The sequence below is a fragment of the Aspergillus flavus genome, chromosome 2, assembly GCF_009017415.1.
Source record: "Aspergillus flavus chromosome 2, complete sequence".
In the NCBI taxonomy this organism is placed as follows: Eukaryota; Fungi; Ascomycota; class Eurotiomycetes; order Eurotiales; family Aspergillaceae; genus Aspergillus; species Aspergillus flavus.
In genome coordinates, this window is record NC_092409.1 from 1,897,564 (window position 1) to 1,919,634 (window position 22,071).

Genomic DNA, 22,071 nt, shown 5'->3' on the forward strand with positions numbered 1-22,071 from the left:
TAAGAAAAATATGTACTGATACATCATCCCCCCCCACTTCTCAACCAAAACAAAAAAAAAAATAAAAAATAAAAAAAAATAAAAATAAAAATAAAACAAGCTCTAAAAACTAGTCAACCATTTTCGCTGCTCCTGCACCGCTTCCGAACAATCTTGTCCACTAAGGTAGCTGACATATGCCTTTCGCTGGAGACTCTGGCGCGCAACCTCACAGTCAATCCGAATATCTTCGACCAAGGCTTCCAGCGACACGTAGTCGTATTCTGGACGGATGTACCCCAGAATCAAAAGGTTAAGCTTTGTGCCGTAGAAATCAGGCAATTTATTGAATTTCACTTGGCCTGCCTCGCCGTTTGCTGTCGGTGATGGCGATGAGAGAGGAGGCATGATGTGGATTTCCTATGATCGTCAATCGAACGGATCCATACCTGATGTCATGTTGGTGAGACTCTAGGCAAGGGATAACCTACCACGGATCGAGTGGTGTTCTTGTAAAAGGGATTGTATCCAATACTCAGCACAGCTGGAAGTATCGTCGTCTCCGATGTGAATCTGGACGGATCCAATGCGACTACTCCGTAGTACACCCCGACTTGCAGATCGGGATAGTCTGATAAGCCATCTGGGGGGATATTGGCCGTGGGGATTCCCAGCTGGCTAGGTTAGTTTCCTTGGCATGGAGGAGAGGATGTCGTTACCGAGAGGTGGCGATCGGTACAACATAGAATATAGCATGAATGAAGCTACATGAACATACCTCTTTGCTTCCCCGCCCAAAACCTTTGATCACCGGCCCGGATAACTTGATCGGAAACGGAGGCTCTGGGCCACTGTCTGGCCCAGTAACGGGATCTCGAGGGCCGTCTGGACGCATCCTTTGTTGATTATAACAAATCTATGGACTAAATCCAGCGTTTGTCTGGCGATGAGCAGCAATTGAAAGTGAGCAAAATGGTGGAATGTGGAAGAAGGCCGCGGTATCGATAAGGCGGGCGATGCGGGGGTATCGGCCATGACGGAATGAATGCATGTTGATTGGTGAGACTGGTACAGGATTACCGGTATTTTACCCTATATGGTGCCTGAGGCGGAGAGGTTCGATGAAGCATAATCAGTTGACTCTTCTAACTATGTAGGACCTGGTATTTCATCAATTGTTCTCTTGCCCCGCGATCATGTTGTTTCCGATCTCTCTCAAGACATCCTTCCTGATCTTTCCACTCCCCGTCACAGGATACTGTCCGATCGGATCGCCGGGTCCAACCCAGAAGACATGGACCGGGGCCTTATGTCGACCAAGGACTTGCCATATCCAGTCTTTCACATCATTCAGAGAAGGCCTGTTATGCTGTGGGAGTGATTGAAGAAAGGCAGCAACAACCTCGCCGTATTTATCATCCTTCAGTCCGACAATGGCAGCCTGCTCAATGTCTGGGTGCTCCATAAGCCTTTCTTCGATCTCCGTAGGATAGATGTTTTCCCCTCCTAACTAAGATCAGCTCATCTGCAACACTGACTCTAACCAAGCAAGCTCACCCCGGATAATAATATCTTTGATTCTTCCTGTGATGCGACAGTATCCTTTTTCATCAATCGAGGCTTCGTCGCCCGTATGGATCCATATCACGCCGTTTTCATCACGTACCAGAGCTTCAGCTGTCTTTTCCTCGTTCTTGTAGTATCCCTTCTGTAGCAGATACCCTGATATACAAAGCTCGCCCCGGATTCCCTTGGGGAGTATGTGGTTCTGGCTGTCCACGACCTTGGCCTGGACGTGAGGGAGTGCTTTGCCTACAGTTTCCAGTTTCTCTCTAGCTGGGTCCGTGGCTGCTGTCATGAAGCTTCCGGCGGAGGTTTCGGTCATCCCTAGGCCAATACGTCAATATGGAAAAAGGAATGAAAATGAAAAACAAAAAAAAAAAAAGGGGGGGGGGGGGGGGGGGGGGGGTAATCAAGGACCCCCAGGCCAGAAAAACAAACCGTAAATGATTCTCAGATCCATGGGACTGAAAGTCGCCTGTATTTCGTCCAATAGACTCGGTGCTACCTTCATGCCTCCTACCATACCGGCTCGGACAGTTTTAACTTTCACTTTTCTGTGCTGGAGCTGCTGTAATATAGCCACGAACATAGTTGGAACGCCATGCAGCACGGTACATCCATAGCGTTTCAAAGCATCCACCACGGCAGAGGCGTCAAAATCTCGACTCGGGAGAACAATGGTAGCTCCACACGCAAGTGAGCATATCAGGCCACTGACGAGACCGAAGGCGTGAAATAATGGTGGCGGGCAACAGACGATATCATCGGGGTTTAGATCCAAACGGGCACCGCACATGCGTCCATTGTTAATGATGCCACTGCTTGGTCAATTAAACCCAACCGCGTCAATACACCAACTTGGAAACCTTACAAATGGCTAAGCATAGCGGCTTTTGGAAGTCCTGCCGTTCCGCTGGTGAACTGGAGATAGACCGTATCATGACACTGCACTGAGCGCTGCGCTTGATGTAAGGCTTGCTGTGGTACCGAGTTCCCTAAAAGTAGAACATCATCCCAGGTAAGTGTCTCATGAGTGTCCACATAATCCGTTCGGATCAAGACGGTCTGCTTCAGGCCAGGGACTGGGTGGGTCTGGATATGCTGGATGAGAAACCTAGTAGATCCGAAGTTCACCATGTCACCTATGAAAAACAAGGACGTTTCTGCTTCCATTAGCAATAGACCATTGCGTTGCGTACACTCATCTTAGATTAGTCGAACTTGCCTGTATGCCTGATGGCCCGATCACATTCCAGAAATGTGAAGGTCTTATTTAGCACCACCAGAACTGCTCCAATCCGAGCCACAGCAACAACCAAAGCGGCAAATCGTTCATCGTCCCCGGAGAAGATCGCAACTCGATCACCCCTGCCGATACCCATGGCAAGAAGCCCTTTAGCGATATCCTGTGTATGCTGGCACAAAACTTGAAAACTAAGCCGAGCACCACTCCACGGGACAATAATGGCATCTTTGGACCCAAAACTCTCAGACTGCTGGTCCATAAGCTGTCCCAACGTTAGATGACAGAGAGGTGGCTCTCTGGGTCCCTGGACAATAGATAAAGAAGGGTGTGCCATGTTTGTAGATCAAAAAGGCTTTCAGATTCACTTCAAGCGAAGCGATAGAAAGGAGGAACTGCCTGATCTAGTCAAGCATTTCAAGCCCCTGTTTAGTAAAGCAGCCAAGGTGCGGTTAGGATGGCCTTGCTGAACTATAAAGTAACGCTATGTGACTGGGCTTGCCAGGCAGGTAAATGCCTGCTGCTGATTCACCTTTTGAGACGGTCTGTAGGTGCTTGGGATGAGATTGGTCGTTTTCTTCGTTGTTGTGCTTAATGCAGCAGCACCTCTACATTCACTCCTTCGTATCCAAGGTAATTTATCGTTCTTTGGTGGTGATGAGACTGTCAGTCTCCTTGTTTCACTATAGGATGCTCTCCATGATCAGGGGCTAGGGTCGCCTACTTCGCTCGTTCAAGAATATACCACCCTTAATATGTGCAGACACATATATACAATAGAAAGAAATCAAAACAGAGGAGCCCCATAAACAGCTCCTTGGGAATCATACAAACAATTATGTACCAGTGCCAGGATACAAGGGCATAGCAATAAGATCAAAGGAAACAACAAGACATCAAAGGACAAACCATTTTTTAAATCCTCCCAAACGTTGACCGTACATGTGGATTACAGTATCAATGGTAGCTGGCATGACCCATAATACAATAAATAAAATCAAATGCATGGCAAGAACTATTGATGCGTTAGTAACCTCCTATCGGGAGAAACCAAAAGAAAAGGGTTGCTCACATTCATCACAATAAGCATAGGAATGTCGAATACGTCTCGTTTTACTGTCCAGCAGTATGCGCATTCAACTTTGCCGTCTTTAAAGCCCAGTTGATTCATGCCCGCCTCGCTGGCGATGCCCCCTTTGCGCAGATGGCTGTTCCACCGTTGGTTATCATCTGACTGATTCTCCATGTCCTCCTTCGTTTTGTATTTCAACAGTTTGCATGTCGTCATGACACTACCACGTGAGTCCCCAAAGGCAAGTCGGGCGAAATCTTCGTAGAATTCCACCACACTGTCGTCATCAAGCAGCTCGGCCAAGAACACTGGTTGCGGGCGACCAGGAGTGCTTTCCGCCACGGAGCCTCGTGGAGTAAAGCTCCGCGATGATGTTCCCGAGCCCGGAACAGAGCCACCTGTATTGACATTCAGGTTGGGCTCCTTACCTAAAAGGACGTCTTTTTTCCATCCGGTAAGGATACTAAACTCCTTTCCCACAGCCGCGATTTCCCCCGTGCGTCGACAAACGATGGTTGGGGTGCCACACGCATTGATGAAGTCTTCATATTCGAACAAGGTTCGCTGGAAACATTTCTCCATGAATATTAGGTCGTCCCGGTTCAGAGTCTTGGTCGTCGCAATGAAAGACGGGCGGATCGACGCCAGCGCCTTGGCGATTTGTAAAGTCTTCTGTGGCGAAAAGCGTCGTTGAATAAATGCGGTCAGATTATGGAAACGATTGGTGTAGGCATACGGCTCCTTGACGTTCTCATATATGGATGAGGGGTTCCGTTGGCGTCGTCTAACCCCGACCTGTAAGTTTTGGTGCTTTAAACTCGGTGTCGTAATCGTAGGTCGTGGTCCGTTCGCAGAGAGGCCATTTGACTTTGCTGTCACCGCACTGCTGAACGTAGCATCATCAAAGCCCGTCGTTATTTGAGGACTAGTCGTTGCATTGGGGCTTGCAAAGCTGCCAGGGCCGCTTTCGATCGCAAAGGCATGTGGCGCATCTGCCTTGGTCAAGTGTCCCGGGATTACACTTCCTTGGCCGGACTGTGGGTAAACGCCTCCAACATTTACATGAGTTTGGCCCGTGGGTTGCCCGCTGGACCATTCATTCAGAAGGGGGTCGCCGAAAATGAATGGCTGTTGACCTCCAGGGCTCTCGCCGAAAGCTGCAGCGCCAGTGATCGGCGTGCCGGAGAATTGAGCCGAGCCACTACGTCCCATTGAGCCTCGCTGGGTAGCGGAATCACTGGGTGAGTCACCAGCCCCAGTAGCCATATGTCCAAGCATGCCAAACTCCAACGCACCATAGCGATTCTCAAAGTTCATACTGGACAGGTCAAAGTTAAAGAGGGCCGGGTCACTGGGGTCAAAGAAGGGCCCGGCAAATGGGTTTTGGCTGGGGTTAGTCGCGCCGGACACGCCGGTGCTGGGCGGCTGCTGATTAACTTGTGATGAAAGGCTGTTGTTTCGAGCGGCTGGGTTGGCTTTCAGGGTAAAGGTCGGCGAGACAGGGGACTGGGAGGTGAAAGAATTTTGGTTCATAGTATTTTCCTGATAGACACTATAGGAGTTCGACTGCGGCGTGGGGTAGAAATTGGGACTGGAACTCGGCTGTGTAGTGGCATTAACTGCATTGGCGCCATTTCTAGACAAGGGCAAGTTACTCCGCATCGTGTTATTATAGAAATTCCCGCCAATTCCAGGCATCAACGCTCCATCTGGTGCATCATGAAGATATTTGGCTTTTTTGCGAACCCCATCGTGGCACGCATCTTGGAGACCACGTTTGATACACCGTTGACAAGGCCTTTCGTCACCTGTGCGTAGCTGGGTATTAGTACTGACTCGGCTCTCAAGCTAATCACATGCAGGAATACATCGGCTGGGCCACGGCACATGAGAGGGAAGGAAGGGGAGAGAGGGAAACCATGCGAACAAAACTGAAAAGAAGGCAGTCTAGCGTACCGCAAGTCAGATGCGCCCGTTGACAAGCAAAGCAAGCCCTCCGTGCTTTCTTCCGTCGTGGTCTTGAGGGATCCTTCGGGTTCGGTTTTTGGCCAGTTTCCGCAGGCGCATTACCATCGCCATTGCTCTTGTTCTTGGGCTGCTCTGACTGTTCCCCGACGCCTCCGGTCTCTAGCTCGGCCCCTCTGCGATCGGCTGGGGGCGCCGGGGTGCTATCCTGTGCATCCACCGTCATGGTGACATGAAATATCGAAGGCAAGTTGTGCGACCCTCAAAACCTATTGCGCGTTCTATTGCGCGGTGTAGCCGATGACGGAAAGGGTCTGACGTTGAAAGCCGAAGCGACCACCGCTTGCCACACCTATGCTATTCTAAATAAGACCGCGTCGTCGCGCCGCGAGCCAGCGCGCCGGGATCCAGATTGCCGGCTCAATATTGATGAAAGTAGTTCCTAATCTGGGAGTAGTAGGAAAGCCCTTCTTTGGCGATCTGGGCGCATAGATCCTCGATCTAACGGTTCGTGGAGGCTCGAGAGAAACGGGGCGACGGCGGACCGGTAACTGGGAGCGGAGGACCTTGCGTGCTCGGTTATTGTGGATCAGAGAGCAACTCTCCAAATAGTCCACTGATCAACCCGGAATTGATAATTTAACAATGAAATCCAGAATACGAGACAAGATGATTTGAATTTTCCCTTTTTCGCTTATACAAATACCACAATCAATCGAGCGTTCGGTCTTATTTATCGCGATAGCGCGGGTGGAGCAAAAGTTTTCTCGGTGCTGCGGGGGGAGGCTCCAGAGCGTTCGCCGAGATAAGATTCCAGGGGGGTTAAGGAAGAAAACAATGCGGGAAATGGCTTGAGATAAGTGGCGTATTAAAATGGGAAAAGACAAGGAGGGGAGAGTTCAACCGTGAGGGGAGAGAGAAAGATGCAAAGAAGTCAAGTCTGTGGAAACGCGGGGAAAGATAGGCAGTTAGTAAGGCTAACTTAAGTAGTGGTTGAAAATTTAAAAAGAATAAAAAGAAAAAGAAAAAAAATAAAGAAGGATGGACAGGAACTTCAACTAGTTAGTAAAAAAAAAAAAAAAAAAAAAAAAGAAGAAAAGAAAAAAAGAATAGGCGGAAAAGCCACCAACACGAGCAGGTAAAGAGTCGCGTGTCCAGTCTAGACAAATCGAAGACACGGCGTGTTTCCCTGCTTGAGTCTTTTTAGATGTTGAAAATAACTCCAATTGTCACCCATCTACTCCGTACAATCATCTGAGAAAGAATTATCACCCTTCTTTGAGTTCCTCTGACGATCTGAATTTACTCCACGCGCGAGGTCTCGTTTGATTTTCCAAGTTCTGTTTTCAACCTTTCCTTTACAAGGAAAAAGAAATGACGAGAAGCGAAATTTTTTGATAAAATTAGATTGGTAATTTTGGCGTCAGCTTACAGGAATAGGTAAGAGATTTTTGACCTTGCAAAACGAGAAAATGAAAAAGAGAGTCAGAAAGTGTATTCTAATGATTGATATTATCATTCATACTACTAGTAGTAGAGTTACTTAGTAGTAGTCTCTGTCATGCATATATGCAGAACTTGAGCAGGATCGGGACCGAAGGAAGTCTACAATTACAACTTCTCCCCTTGAAGATCTCTCACATGATAGTAAATAATTAAACATGTACTGTACATACAATGTAGACGAAGCTCGTGAAAATAATGAAGATGTTAATACCAGCTATCCGGTAATTGCGCGGTATTTGGAGATCCCACGTGTGGGTGGTGTTAATTACCGAGTTACTGAACTAGTCCAATACGCCATGTTTCTCCTCTAGTCCGAACTATTACTACGGATGTACCACGAAGCAATTGCGAATTCAAACCCCCCCCCTTTGTAAGGCAACGATTTATTTTAACCTAATCAGGTAGCCAAAAGCCCTCGAAAGGATTGCCCGCCAACAGAATGAGCTGAATACTTTCAATATGAGCCATTTTTACCTCATCCCCCCGGGACTTTCCGGAATGCTCCCTAGGCATTTGTCCGCCTTTCCCCGACTATCCAGTGCCATGTCAAATTCAGTAATTGCCTCGGTTCCCGAGTAACCCTAATACTGTTACCCATTCTCCTAGGCAAGTAGCAGTGCCTCGACTGATCAATTCGGTGAGAATGACTGACAGCTGAAACAACTTGGTCTTCACGAGGTGATCTGCCAAATTATCCGTAATTGATAGGCCTTGTGCTGACCTCGTGTCCAGTTATTATTTGATTGGATTATCACAGTTCGGCCTACTTTAACCTAGGGTGTGGCTGATCACCAACAGTAATGTAAGGATGATACTGGTTCTAGGAGGGTTCAAGCCGGGGGTTACGTTTATCCTACCTAGCTAACTAGACATCTCGTCATATGTTGGTCGGTCTTTAAACTGTACGGGATTGCAGGTGTCAAACGTTTTATCCCCTGTAGCCTGACTGTCACAAGTGTAATGAATGAGCACGAGGTGTCTATCTATACTTTTTTTAAGAAGGAAAACCCCCTTTATCTATAACTTTCATGTATGCAAGTACACCCAATCTATGTGTGTATGTATGTATGTACATACATATATGTACATGCTTGAATCCCTTGCCCCGTCTAAGTGATAGTCGTCCCACTTCCCGCTGTACTAATTGCAAGCCAATTAACCAAATCCTTACCATGACAGTACGGGCCCTAGGGACTCGGGATCCAGGATGAATGAAATCATCCCGGTGGCCGATACGGAATATAAGAGACACAGATCCTTCATCCGGACCGAGAAGAAGTGGATAACTATCGGGCAGCAAATCGGCTCTTTTGCCGAATGCGACTACCGTACCGGAAAAAGATATACCTGCCGCCCCAATTACCGTTAGATTTCAATCAACCATAGCTAGATCAGATCTACAGCTGCATCAAAATGCTCATGGAGCCCACTGCCGGCAGAGAATTTGCCCAGAGGTCAAGAGAAACCCCTCCCGGCAAGGACGTCAGACATATAATGCCAGTATAGCTGCAGCATTGCCATGCAAGGCAAGTGCCACCAAATCGAAGCTATATAGCCAACAACACGACGTAGGCAAACAATGAAAATGATGGCAAAAGGTGAAACATGATGGTTGTGGGGGAACTTACGGAAATGGCGCCATGGCAAGCGTCAGAAAAGCGAGCAGCGAAGAAGCCCAGTGGTATCCCAGATTGTTGTACACTATATCCGTTGGTCAGTACCGGTCTGAATTCGGTGCGCCAAGCGATAGCAGCAACGCAGGTAGCTCGGTGGCATTGATGACGGTGGAGTCTCGCAGAACAAGGTGATTCACAGTGGAGGGCGTGATCAGGCTATAGTGCTTCTGATCCTTTTTTTTTTTTTTTCTGCGCCCCTTTGATGTAAAACGAACGAAAAGAAAGGCTACGCAACATGACCAAAATGAAAACCACTTACTTTGGATTCCAAAAAGGGGGAAGACGCCGCCAAACGTTGAGCGAGCGAAGCTGTTCGCTGCTAGAGAACTTGCTGCAAAGACTGGATATGCATCGACCAAGAACGTAAAGATGCCCGAATATACAAGAATGGTACTGTCCAACACAGAATTCGTGAGCGTCAATGATCTACGTAGTCAAGTTTGCAGTAGGAATCAAGACATCAGGGAAACCATATTGCTGGCCTTGTGTTGAACTCACCCGGCTCCAAAAAACGCACTGCCAATTATGGGTACAATCCAATGCACATAAGGATAAATAGTCCAAGCAAATATGAATAACCCTATGGTAACAAGGGGACCACCGAGAATTGCTGCAACGTGTGATTAGCAGCTCTGGTTCACCTGAATGATGTTCGGCAAGAGCTTTACGCACCTGGAGGTAGTCGCCACTCTGGTTGAAAGTCTTCTGTTGTTCCCTCTGTCCTTTTGTGCTTCTCTTCTAAGCGTTGGTAGACGCGGCGCCAGAAGGGATCGGATAAAATAGCCAAAACCATTCCCACAAAAAGGCCGAGGAAGCAAAGACCGCGCTGCCATAGTTCAAAGCCATACACGTTGCCAAATACCAGCTGGAAGGCACCAAAGAAAAGGTATATTATACCCAGCAAGATGGCAGAGAATATACAGAGGCACAAACACATAGGTTCCAGCGTCAGGAGGAGCACGGGCCTGTAGATCGAGTGTAGGACTGTTCGTGCCACCGAGCGATTTAATCGTTCAATCGGTGCTTTCCATCGATCATCCCCTGTCTCTTTGCGAAGTTTCTCCGCCTTTTGCCGCAGAAGGCTAGTAGGACCAGAGTTAAGAAACGAGTATATAGAGAGTCAATTTTGGCAATCTCACTTACACCGGATGATAAGTTTCTGGGACAAAGAGGACGATTGAAATGAGCATTACGCCTGTCCAAATAAGAAGCACGTAGAACGTCCAGCGCCTGAGAACACGTCGTACAAGCGTCAGCCACAGATATTCCAAAATAGACGGCTAGGTAGATATACCATGTGGTGAATTGATTTATGAACCCACCAACTCTGAGACTTGTCAGTCATCGCAATGCAAACTCAACTGACAACATTTTTAGCAATCGGGGCTGGTGACAAAACTCACAATGGTCCTACTTCAGGTCCAACAAAAGGTGAAGCCGTATACAGCATCATAGGCGCGCTCAGCTCATGGCGAGCAAATAAATCTCCTACCGTACCACCTGCAACGCTGAGGAATGCGCTCCCAGCGACACCATTAAAAAAGCGGCATACGATCATGGTCTCAATATTCTTAGCCACAGCACAGGGGATGAGCCAGATCAAGAATATGGTGAATGAGGTAATATAGATATATCTTCGGCCATAAAACTGAGGAGCATTAGCTAGGGCGATGAAGCCTGGCGTCGGGTATACGAACCTCTGATAGGGGCCCCAGAAACAGCGGGCCGATACCTGGGATGAATAGAGGTCAGAAACTAGACACGGAAGCCAAGCAAGCTCCTGATGGCTGAGAGACATACCAAGGCCCCATATAAAGAACGATAGCCCGAGCGTTGCGATCAAGCGAGAACAGTTGAATTCTTCTGTTATCTGGTCGTAGGTAGCGGTATACATTGACGAGGTGCAAGTCCTTGCGACAAGGCATCAGCACTACAAAAAGCAAGGATACACAGCAGTTACCCACTACTCACACACAAAGAGAACCCAGAGAGCAAATGATAACAATCAACCACCGCCTCATGGTATTGAAGTTCCGAGGATTCATCGGGTCATTCTCGTCCCAGCTAACAACAAAAGTAGACGATTCATCTGCCTCGCCCCCGTCATTGCAAAGAGCATTTCTTGCGGCTTCTTCATCCACTGTATGGCAGCTGTATCCATCATTCAAAGACCAGCTGCGTTCAATGGGACGTGAGCTGCTGGAGTGCAGCTTCTCCATCCGTTCTTCGTCGGCGGGGGGAGCCTGAATTGGTGCAAATGTGCCGTCTATATCTTCATCTGATCTCATCTTCTCAAGCTCATCTGCCTCGCTCCTTTCGTCGCTTGTAGAGTGCCTGGCTGAATCCACATCGCTAAGGGGCGATACCGCCCGCTGTGACGCAGTCATGATCGAGTAGTGAGGTAGAGCCTTCTCATGTAGTTTTTCGCTAATGCTATGGGAGATAATGAAAATATGAAAGCTATGTAATAGTCTCGATTGTGTAACAAATGATCGCCTCAAACACCAAGGTAACCCAGAATGGTTGCTTTCAAATAATTGGATGCTGGCAATAATCACTCCGGTGAGGGCAAGGCGTGAGGGCAAGGCCAAGTCACGCCCTAAGCAGTACTTGCTTTATAGGACCTTTGGAGAAATTGACCGAAAAAATGAGATTCGGAGAGGAACCAACGGTTACAATAAATATCTAGTGTCTGATAATTGAACGAGATAAAGCCTGCAAAGTCAAGCAATTATTAGTCACATTTGGGAGGATTGTACTAAGTACATAAATCGTTTAGTCTAGTTCTTGCTGGTCAATCTTGATTTTATCATACTACTAACTAGTCTGGTCGGCTTTTCCCTCAGCCGATTGCCACAGCATTATCAGTGGAGACAGACCAAAACTATAATACATATCCTTTTTCTTCGTTGCAGCCAGGGGAGAGCATATGTATGACCTATTAAATGGCAACTTGGTCTTTCCCAGTTTTATCCAGTTTCCTTTTTTTTCTTTCCCCCATTTCATTCCCTTGTCATTGTCATCCGGTTCTATCTCAACATAGTTCAGGATGTTGGAGATCATTTAAGTTTTTGATAAAGAAGTAAGTACACCAAGAATGGAAAAATTCCCCGAAGTGTCACCACCCCACGTGCAACACACCTATTACAAGCATCGTAATGGATCATACAGATTTCAGTTGTTCGCTTCTATACCTAAACCTATGTCAAGAAAGAAAATAAACCCCCCCCCCTCTTTAAGTATCGTCCCTAGAAGCTCGCCCACAATAATAACAATAATAAAATAAAATAAAAAAAAAAAAAAAAAACCAACTTAGCTTTGGAACGAGGACCCAAACAGTCATTCAATAGCCACCTTTTCAATCCAAACGGACAACTCCATGACACCAGTGTTTCATTACATGAATAATTTCCCGCATCCAGATAACAAGTTCTCCAGGGAACCCCAACCAAGTAGAAAAAGGGAGCAGAAAAGAGCAGAAGAGGAGAGAAACAACGGCGGAAACGAATAGGCCACTCGAACACAACTTCCTGTACAGAAACCCACCCGACACCTTCATAGGCCCAAATCTCTAAGGTTCACCGCTCTAAGCTACCTCCTGGGAAGCTTGAGTGCCTACTTCACCATTGGCGCTTTCTTCAGCCCATGAACCCCAGAGAGCACGCTTGCCGCGGATTTTGAGAGGGCCACCAACGGTATCGGGGCGTTGTTCAACCTGGACGGCGTCCTTTGTGGCCAAGACCAAAACCTCAAAAAACATTTTCGTCGCATCCGCCTTGGACGCCTTGCGTTCGGGTAGAAGATCCTGGAACTTCACGCTCTTCTTCTGTTCCACTGCAGATTCACCCAGACAGTCGCGGAGAATGTGAACAGCATGCTTGGTACCAACGGAGACAGGGCCACTGTCCGCAGGTTGGATTGTGTCATCGAGATCTTCCAGGGGATGATTCAATCCCTCGTCGTCGCTCAGATGCAAAACTTGATCGTCGTCATCACCGGGGAATTCGATATCAGACCGCTGATGAAGCGTCGAGTCAAGACCAACACCTTCATCGATCGGCACGGTGGCTTCTTCTTCGCCAAATTCCAAAGCAGGGGCGGCAGCTGCCTCGATGTCCATGTCTGCAATCCCGCTATCACGCTTCCTCTTGAGCTCACCAGCCTTCTTAATGGCATCAAAGGAGAGCAAGTCACGAAGCTCTGGAGCCCATCCACGTCCGCGACCTCCTCCCAGCACATTCGTCACAAAGTCGCCGTTCTTTTGCATATCCATGAGAGTGAGCAGAACAGGATCACGAGGCAGGAAGGACGTCGGCTTCAAGATAGTGGAGCGGTCCGCCTGTAACCCCTTGATTATCGGGGCCTTGTAATCAGTTACCTTGTCGAGCTCCACGGTCATCACCTTCCGTCGCTTCGCGCGCTGCGAGTGTTGGACAGTCACGTCATCCTCTGCCGCCCCCTCGTCCTGGTCCTGGTCTTCACCCTGCTCTTGTTGAAGTTTCTCCATGTCTGCGTCTGGCATCTCTGAGAGGACGCTCATAGATTCGCGCTCGGACCTGCGCTCGTCGACATCAAATGCCAGTTCTCCGTCATCACCAAGATCCATGGCAGTGTCGTCCGCCTGCAAAAGAGTGTCTTGTGGGCCCTCGTTGGCCAGGTCCATCTTGTCCAAGGGAGCATCATCCTCGCCAAGGTCCAGAGGCAGATCAACATCATTGAACTTGCCAGCATCACTAAAAAGATCTTCTTCGACGGGGCGAGGTGCTGGCGCATCTCGACCCACTTCCATACTGAAGTCATGACCCAAGGGTGTATCATCCTCTCCCAAGTCAAGGTCAACCAAGGTATGGTCCTCAAGGCGCGCAGGCTCCTGTGACACAGAGCGCCGAAGACTACTGTCTGGGAAGAGCTGGCTCCCAAAGTCCATCGATGTTCCTGGGCGCTTACCTTCCGGCTCAAAACTGAGCGGCTGAGGTAAGAGCAAAGAAGAATCCAGGTTCATGAAAAGGTCCGACTCTGTAAGCACATCGGGCAAAGTAATACCCCCTGGGGCAACAACAGTGGTTGTCAAGTCATTGTTATTAGTCAAGCGGAAAGCCTATACATTATTGCTTTAGCGTCGTTTGTGGAAACAGCATCATTTACCCGAGCATACCATTTTGATCTTCATGAGAGCCTCATTGCAGTCATCCAACAGGTAGCGAGCCTTTCTGCTATAAATCCGGACCACACCTAACAGCAACTGACCGCTCAATCGCAAAGCCATTGGAGCTTGTCCTTGATCGACAATAGCACTGACACTGCTCTCGATATCTGACTGTAAAATGTGCGATTTGGAAAGTTTGCGCTCCAAGTTAGCCGATAACCAAACGCGGGCCAGTGGCCCGGTTTTTGACAAGAGGGTCTCCGAGTAGAACATGGTGTCACGATGTAGTATATGAAGAGATTTTAGAAATAATTATTCAAAGAGGTATAAGCCCGCCTAATGCGGGGGTGGTTCGCAAGAAGTCCCTAGCAACCAAATGCGATGACGCGCTGTATCCAGAAAACAAAAAGATCGGCAACTGATGCTTCCTCCCCCTAAGGCCGAAAGGGGTTATAAACCCGGAGACAACAAGATGGGTTGCTATATCTGACGATAAGGATTATCGCAATGCAAATAGATTCACCGAGTCCGGAGGTTGAAGAGGGGTGCAGGAAAGGAGGGGTGGTTGGGTGGATTGCGATGACTGTGGTGTGGTTTTCGCAAGTGAAGGGAAACAAGAGAAAGAGAGGGAGGGCGCGTCTGGCGGGCGGGTTGATGGGCAGCCTCCACTGGCAACGGGTTGCGGCGGGCAGCACTAGGCGAATGCACAATGCTGATTGGGTGCTTAGTTACGTGGCTGGGGTCACGTGCGAACAGGTCACTTTCAGTGGAAAGAGCCAAGCGTCACGTGGCTCTAACGGGATGATGTAGGTACCCAATAGTACTCAAGATAGAAAGTAAAAGAGCTTAGCTGATATACGGAGTACAATTTTGCTCTGTGCATGTCTTTTTACCTCGTTCTTGCTATACAATCAGAATAATCAGCCTTTCCTTACGGAGTACCATAGAAAGGAAGAAAGCAAGAAAGTACAGTCAAGAAAGGCAAAAAATTCTCCCCGACTGGGAGTCGAACCCAGGTCTCCCGCGCTTGTTCCTTTTATGGGATGACAAGCGGAAATCATGACCGTTAGACCATCGAGGAATTATTGATAGACATTCTTCAAAGTAAGTTGATATCATTATTTACAAAATTGCACTCCACCGCCAGCTTTCTCTCATCATGAGCGGTGAACAAAGGCAGTATATTTCCAGCAAAGTTGTCCAGACATTTTTATAAACAACTCCCCTTTCAATACCTAAATGATGGCGTGGAATTCACAGAACTAGAGTGATAGAGTCAGTTACAGTATCAATTCTAGAAGCTCAGGTGTGGGTGACTGTTGAGGTAGGCACATTAGTATAGTTACATTGGCTCCATAGTTCACCCACGCTAAACGCGTGACCGCCAAGAGTAACCCCTTCGCTGGGAACAATGAGAATTGCCTGCATACAATGTGGTCTCTCCGCAATTGAGCATGACAAGTAGTTTTTTTTAATTCAACATCCAAATATTGATCGACGCGGCCCTCCCCTGAGAGCGTCGTCTTTGGTGGGACCTAGAGGTCTAGCCTTGTCTCTTCTCTAAAACCGGCTGCACGGCCCTTGTCTGGTTTCCACTTAGTCTTCCCATATTATTCGATACACCTGCGGCCGAAGTCGCGTCTGAGAACGTGGCTTCTACGTATTCTATTTTTTTTTTTTTTACATTTTGTCTTTGCAAAATCGTGTCCACCTCGACTTTTCCCCTGATCCCGACGGGATGATAACCATTGTGAGCCCGATCTAGCAGGACATCTTTGGACAGAAAAGCATGAGAGATGTCAAGGTCCGCAACACCTGCGCTACCTTTGCATAATGCTCAGGCCCCCGATTTGAGGCCTCCATCATCTACGCCGACGGGTGTACGCTCCAACACATCTACTTCAGTAAGTCTCGCTGTAAGGCAGATCCAGTTGATTTTGTCTGCGCTCGCGCTTTCAATTGGCTTACTTTGGGTGTGCGGTCGCTAATTCTTAAATTCATTAACTAGACATCCACGTCGACTTACTCTCTATTAGACCCACAGCAAACCGCTGAGCGCTTACAGACATCCCTTACCCACGGACTCACTCCTGCAGAAGCTGAGATTCGTTTAATACAAGATGGGCCCAACGAACTGCCGCATGAAGACCCCGAGCCCCTGTGGCTCCGGTTTCTTAAACAATTCCGGGAGACATTAATTCTACTGCTTCTAGCGTCAGCCGCAGTCTCTTTCTTCATGGGCAATTTTGATGATGCGGTAAGCATCACGCTCGCGGTAACCATCGTAGTCACCGTCGGATTTGTTCAGGAGTATCGATCTGAAAAGTCCTTGGAGGCCTTGAGCCGCCTGGTGCCACATCATGCGCATTTGATACGCGATGTTCCTCTCTCACATACCCCCCCTATCGGACACTCGATCCCTGCAGCTACCAGTGAAGAGTTCGAGCTGCAAGATCTCAGAAGCAAAAGCCCGGGCTCGGTTTCAGCCGCTGTTAAAGCTTCCAGTACTGTTTCAGCGAATGAGCTAGTACCTGGTGACCTAGTTTTGTTTACAGTTGGAGACCGTATTCCGGCGGACATACGCATTACCGCAGCCACTGATTTGACCATCGATGAATCAAACCTGACTGGTGAGAACGAGCCTGTTGCTAAATCGCCTGACGCAATTCGCGGCCCCAAGGCTTTAGCCTCACACTCGCCCAAAATTGTCACCCCTCCCCGATCTCCATTCTACGATGCCCCAGCCAGTGGCGCTGTGGGCGCTGATATCCGCTTAAATGAGCAGCACAATATCGCATTTATGGGAACTTTGGTTCGGTCGGGGTATGGACAGGGTATTGTCATAGGAACGGGTGCGAAAACTGAATTTGGCAGTATTTCAGCTTCTTTGCAGGAAATCGAGAGTCCACGCACACCGCTTCAATTGTCAATGGACCGTCTTGGTCAAGAATTGAGCTATGTCTCCTTTGGCGTCATCGGATTGATTGTAGTGATAGGATTGATACAAGGTCGAAAGCTCCTTGATATGTTCACGATTGGTGTCTCACTTGCAGTCGCTGCGATTCCAGAAGGTCTTCCCATTATCGTGACGGTTACTCTTGCTTTAGGCGTGCTGCGCATGGCCAAGAGGGGGGCCATCATGCGAAGACTCCCCAGCGTCGAGACTCTCGGCTCTGTGAACGTTGTATGCAGTGATAAGACGGGAACCCTAACGCTCAATCATATGACAGTCACAAAGATGTGGCATTTCGACTGTCCGGAGCCATTTGAGGTGCACAACGATATTAGCTCACTGACGCCTGGGCCTGCAGCTCGGACCGTTCTTCGTGTCGGTAATATCGCTAATAACGCTAGACTTTCGCGTGTGCATGCAAATTCACCTGCCAGCGCATCTTCTGCTGCAGTGTTGTCTTCCACTGATGATAGGGCTCCGGGAACCATTAGGAGTAGGTGGGTTGGGCAACCCACCGACGTCGCTATCCTGGATCTGTTGGACACTTTTGGGGAGGATGATGTGCGCGACCGTATTAGTGCTCGCGCCGCCGAGACTCCCTTCAGCTCCGAGCGCAAGTGGATGGGTGTGATTATTGGCAATGGCACTGGCGAGTCAAGTAACATGGCCTACATTAAAGGTGCTCTCGAGCAAGTTTTAAAACGTTGTGATACGTATCTTACAAAGGATGGACGAGAAGTTATACTGGATGAACTGCGACGTCAAGCAGTGAGGCAGGCTGCTGAGCATATGGCATCAGAGGGTCTAAGGGTGCTCGCTTTCGCCAGTGGAGCAGTGCGAGATACATCAAAAGGGCGACCTTTTGGCAGCAGGACAGGCACTCCTGTTTCTAGAACTACTCCGGGTGAAGAAGATGATCGATATACCGGGCTGGTCTTTGCAGGACTTGTGGGGATGAACGACCCTCCCCGTAAGGATGTTCACAAATCCATCAGGCGCCTTATGGCTGGAGGAGTACGCATCATCATGATCACAGGAGACGCCGAGACTACGGCAGTTGCGATCGCAAAGAAATTGGGAATGCCAATCAGTAATATAGCCGGTTCGCGACCTGTCCTTACTGGTGAGGAGATCGACCGTATGAGCACCACGGAGTTGGCGCAGGCCATATCCTCCACATCCATCTTCGCCCGCACAAGCCCTGACCACAAGATGAAGATTGTACGCGCTTTGCAGTCCCGAGGAGATGTGGTGGCCATGACGGGTGATGGTGTGAATGATGCACCAGCCCTCAAGAAAGCAGATATTGGCATCTCGATGGGTAAATTGGGCACGGACGTTGCTAAGGAGGCAGCAGACATGATTCTGACAGACGATGACTTCTCTACAATCCTGCGAGCCATTGAGCAGGGCAAGGGCATCTTCTACAATATTCAAAACTTCATTACATTCCAGCTAAGCACCAGCGTTGCTGCATTGAGTCTTGTATTGTTAAGCACTACTCTTGGCTTCAAGAATCCGCTGAATCCGATGCAAATCCTATGGATCAGTAAGTTAATGTCAACACCGAGCATTGGGCAGTTGATGGCTGACATTCGTCAACAGATATTCTTATGGATGGCCCTCCAGCGCAGTCCTTGGGTGTAGAGCCCGTTGATCCGTCAATCATGGGACGACCCCCACGACCCAGAACGGCTCGGGTACTAACAAAGCCTCTCATTCAACGGGTGCTAACTTCCGCGTTGATGATTATGCTGGGCACGCTTGCTATTTACGTCTACGAAATGGGCGATGTCGACGATGAGCTGAACCCGGGCAAACGCTCGCGCGTCGTAACCGCCCACGACACAACCATGACTTTCACCTGCTTTGTGCTCTTCGACATGTTCAACGCCTTGACCTGCCGCAGCGAGGGCAAGTCGGTGCTTCGCGGCGAGATCTCCTTGTTTGGGAACAAGATGTTCAATTACGCCGTCCTCGGATCACTTGCCGGGCAGGCGTGTGTGATCTATCTGCCTTTCCTGCAGCGAGTCTTTCAGACGGAGCCGCTCAATCTGGCACATCTGTTCAAGCTATTGTGTATTTCGAGTTCAGTGTTTTGGGTAGACGAGGCCCGGAAGTATTATCAGTCGGTGAAACGGCGGCGGGCCGTTGGGGTGGGATACAGCGTAAATGTCTAAGGGGTCGAGTTGATATATGCTTTGTACTAGTTGTATAGAGGAAACATCATAGAGAACTATTATTCCCGCGAGACACCTGAACATTGTTTATGTTGTAACAGCTGACAGCTCATGTAGTTGGTTTTTTGAAACGGGTGCATTGGAAAAGGCGGTGATTAGGAACGAGAAATACAAAGAAGGGCAGGGAGGGACAAGTATGGGAGGATCGAAATATCTGTCTATTTGAGACAGGACAACAAAAAAGTTGAGCGACGCAGGGCTCGACGGGAGTCTCCTAATTCGTAGTCCAGCCCCTTACCATTGGGCCAGCCGGCTAAGATAAGGCTGCCTCGATTCCTGTATTATATATATAACTCGAGGAAATTGCTCTGTGGTAGACATCCGCTTACCCCATAATCGGTGGTCACTTTCGGGAAAATAAAGTCCATCATCAATGTTTTGGCCGAAAGAAGAACACACTGTATGCATGAAGAGTACGGTCGGCCTGCGGCGTATATATATTCCCAGTATGTACGAGTACACCGGTAAAGTCAATGATGCAAGACAACGCATAAGTTTGACACGATGGGCCACACACACACACACACGAGTCTCGGTGACGGTAAATATTAAAAGCTAACTGTACCAAGATGAAAGTTTCCCCGGAATCTCTCGCACTATAGTAGTAGTAGTAGTAGTAGACAGGTAGGGTCTACCTGGTGCATATATCCCTCAGGTACTCCGTAGTACTAGTAGCAACCCCCACCCAGCCGCATTGCAGGTTCGACACACGGATCATGCAAGGAGTGGAACAAAGGGGCTAGTAGGTAGCAATCTCTAGTTCCCATGGGCATTCCATAGCACAAACCAGTGACTACAGGTGAAACACAAGTGCATCATATCGATATACAGCACACCTAGCTTGCAGGAAGGGGCGTGAGCAGCTGATACAAGCAGTCATGACACTACTGAGTAGTACATTGCCCTCCTGATCATAATACATACGCATGTAATAATATGCCGTCCGTATAGGGTATAGGGTAGCCCCACCGTTCTCAACTATTGCCTGGCCTGTACACCCCCACGGGGTGCGCAAGGTATCTAAGCGATAACTATCCGAAAATGGGCGGTAGTACAGATCTTAAGGGCTGAAAAGAGACTCATGAGCAAGTTCGTGAGAACGATGGGCGGATAGGGTGTTTGGTTTGGCCGTTAGTCACTGGGAAATGGGGTGGTGCTAATTATTTAAGCTACATAGATAGTGGGAAAGCTAAGGCTAGTAACAGGCCTAATCACTGGATTGAGTTTGGCTCGGGAGGCTGAAGTTTGAACACCCCACACACAAGCAAACGCGCCGCAATATCGGTAATCGGTACTGGTGAAGGGAGGGATGGATGAGACCTTAGGGCTACACCAATGATGTAAAGAGATATAAAGACATAACATAAAAAATAGGATACCATGAAGCCCTACGAATTAAGTACTTAAACAAGGAATAATCCAAGCCTGGCGGACCTTTCTTTTTCTTTCTTCTTTTTTTTTACTTCGATGACTATTAAAGAGAACATCTCTCGTATCTCCTCACTGCCAAGCCTTAAATAGATAACGATTCCTCCGGAAGTTCATCTCGGTTCGGGATGGTAGTCGGCGAAGCATCGCTCCTGAAATTCCCGAGTGAACTCGGGTGATTGAGGGAGCCTGTCGAGGAACCGACCAAACGGTCATTGGCCGAAAGTGGACGTTATCAGTACGATGGAGACTGAAGAGCCAAGACTAGGCCGGAACCGGATGCAGAGGCCCCACATGGCGGGAGGGTGGCGTTCAGGACCTTATCGGGACTTCATGGCCAATCATTCGGGAGATAACTATGAGCTGAGAGAAACGGGGATGATAAGGGCCGTACTGTATTTTTTTTTTGTTTGGTCTTTCCTTAGGCTCCGCTCACGACTGGCGGATCCCTTCGTCAGATACCAACCAGAGGATTGGGCATTCCAGGACGAATGGATATAACCCAGACCCTTAAAGACCTGGACTTTATCAGTGATAACTGGAGGTAACGGGATAGATAGATCGATCTATGCAGCATCTCGTAGGGTATAAGCCATCCGGTCTACAAGGTATAAATAAATCACACAGAGCCCGTTTATTCTCTAGAATCCTCTGAGCAGGAGGTTGCAAATTGCTCCGCCTCTCCCCGGAGCGTTCAGCTCCGCATCGCTTGGTTTCATCTCAGCATCATCACATCTCCCTCGCAATGCCTATTTCGGTCTCGGCCAAACTCTATAAAGGACCAATGCCAAGTCCTCCGGTAGAGACTCATTGGGACGTTTAGATCTTATTGATCAGGAGGTGCGGTTCATTTTAGATATGATATGAGCTCATGGTGGATCATGATAATAGGGGATGTCAACGATCCTGACGATTACCAGTGGGGGAGGAAGAGAAAGGACATTAGGAGACAAGACTCAACTACTGCTAATACCTAGGGTACCAAAGGAACTAATCAACTAACTAGTAGTTAGTCGGCACTATGTTTATACATTTTGCCACGTCCTGCCAGGAAAAAAAAAAAAAAGAAGACAAGTTCCCCATTTGCCACTGGATGACCAATGGTTCATGAAGTGATGTTGATTTTGCACCAGAAGATGCAATGGATTCAATTGAAGAGAGAAAGGCAAAGTATTGACTGTTACAGTCTGATTCTCAGACTCATGAAAGGGGGGTGGATTTGATTGGAGGTTTTTGAGGATCCCGTCGATGACTGGAAGCCTGAGTTTATTTTATTCCATTCGATTTCTCACATCTTGTT

General features: G+C 48.3%; 6 protein-coding genes and 1 non-coding gene across 7 annotated transcripts; 1 reads left to right on the forward strand and 6 right to left on the reverse strand.

The window, feature by feature from the left end:
- Window positions 1-7: 7 nt before the first annotated feature.
- Window positions 8-958, reverse strand: F9C07_2277210 (putative riboflavin kinase). Its single transcript, XM_041289456.2, has 3 exons — window positions 758-958; window positions 471-653; window positions 8-399 (listed from the first exon to the last, which is right to left on the reverse strand). Exons 1-3 carry the CDS (start codon window positions 872-874, stop codon window positions 103-105), a joined length of 597 nt encoding a protein of 198 aa, XP_041142471.1. The 5' UTR covers window positions 875-958; the 3' UTR covers window positions 8-102.
- F9C07_1202954 (uncharacterized protein) lies at window positions 805-3,413 on the reverse strand. Its single transcript, XM_071507748.1, has 5 exons — window positions 2,768-3,413; window positions 2,414-2,705; window positions 1,981-2,360; window positions 1,537-1,866; window positions 805-1,485 (listed from the first exon to the last, which is right to left on the reverse strand). Exons 1-5 carry the CDS (start codon window positions 3,120-3,122, stop codon window positions 1,151-1,153), a joined length of 1,692 nt encoding a protein of 563 aa, XP_071363671.1. The 5' UTR covers window positions 3,123-3,413; the 3' UTR covers window positions 805-1,150.
- A 369-nt stretch (window positions 3,414-3,782) lies between these two features.
- On the reverse strand, window positions 3,783-6,048 carry F9C07_2225446 (transcription factor; the record flags this gene model as incomplete). Its single annotated transcript, XM_041289458.1, has 3 exons — window positions 3,783-3,800; window positions 3,858-5,665; window positions 5,814-6,048. The coding sequence occupies 3 exons, from the start codon at window positions 6,046-6,048 to the stop codon at window positions 3,783-3,785; spliced, it is 2,061 nt and encodes a 686-aa protein (XP_041142473.1).
- Window positions 6,049-8,614: 2,566 nt separating this feature from the next.
- F9C07_2198012 (MFS transporter) lies at window positions 8,615-11,391 on the reverse strand (the record flags this gene model as incomplete). The annotated part of the gene is made up of 10 exons (XM_071509425.1): window positions 8,615-8,675; window positions 8,957-9,029; window positions 9,264-9,397; window positions 9,503-9,614; window positions 9,677-10,086; window positions 10,148-10,234; window positions 10,299-10,331; window positions 10,408-10,681; window positions 10,805-10,914; window positions 10,976-11,391. The coding sequence occupies 10 exons, from the start codon at window positions 11,389-11,391 to the stop codon at window positions 8,615-8,617; spliced, it is 1,710 nt and encodes a 569-aa protein (XP_071363672.1).
- A 1,199-nt stretch (window positions 11,392-12,590) lies between these two features.
- F9C07_10060 (double-strand-break repair protein rad21) lies at window positions 12,591-14,423 on the reverse strand (the record flags this gene model as incomplete). The annotated part of the gene is made up of 2 exons (XM_041289460.1): window positions 12,591-14,102; window positions 14,160-14,423. 2 exons carry the CDS (start codon window positions 14,421-14,423, stop codon window positions 12,591-12,593), a joined length of 1,776 nt encoding a protein of 591 aa, XP_041142475.1.
- Window positions 14,424-15,141: 718 nt separating this feature from the next.
- Window positions 15,142-15,231, reverse strand: F9C07_t22. Its single transcript has one exon. It is a non-coding gene; the product is annotated as a tRNA-Asp (tRNA).
- Window positions 15,232-15,590: 359 nt separating this feature from the next.
- F9C07_2277214 (secretory pathway Ca2+-ATPase) lies at window positions 15,591-20,494 on the forward strand. Its single transcript, XM_041289443.2, has 3 exons — window positions 15,591-16,054; window positions 16,159-18,652; window positions 18,709-20,494. Exons 1-3 carry the CDS (start codon window positions 15,947-15,949, stop codon window positions 19,281-19,283), a joined length of 3,177 nt encoding a protein of 1,058 aa, XP_041142476.1. The 5' UTR covers window positions 15,591-15,946; the 3' UTR covers window positions 19,284-20,494.
- Window positions 20,495-22,071: the final 1,577 nt, after the last annotated feature.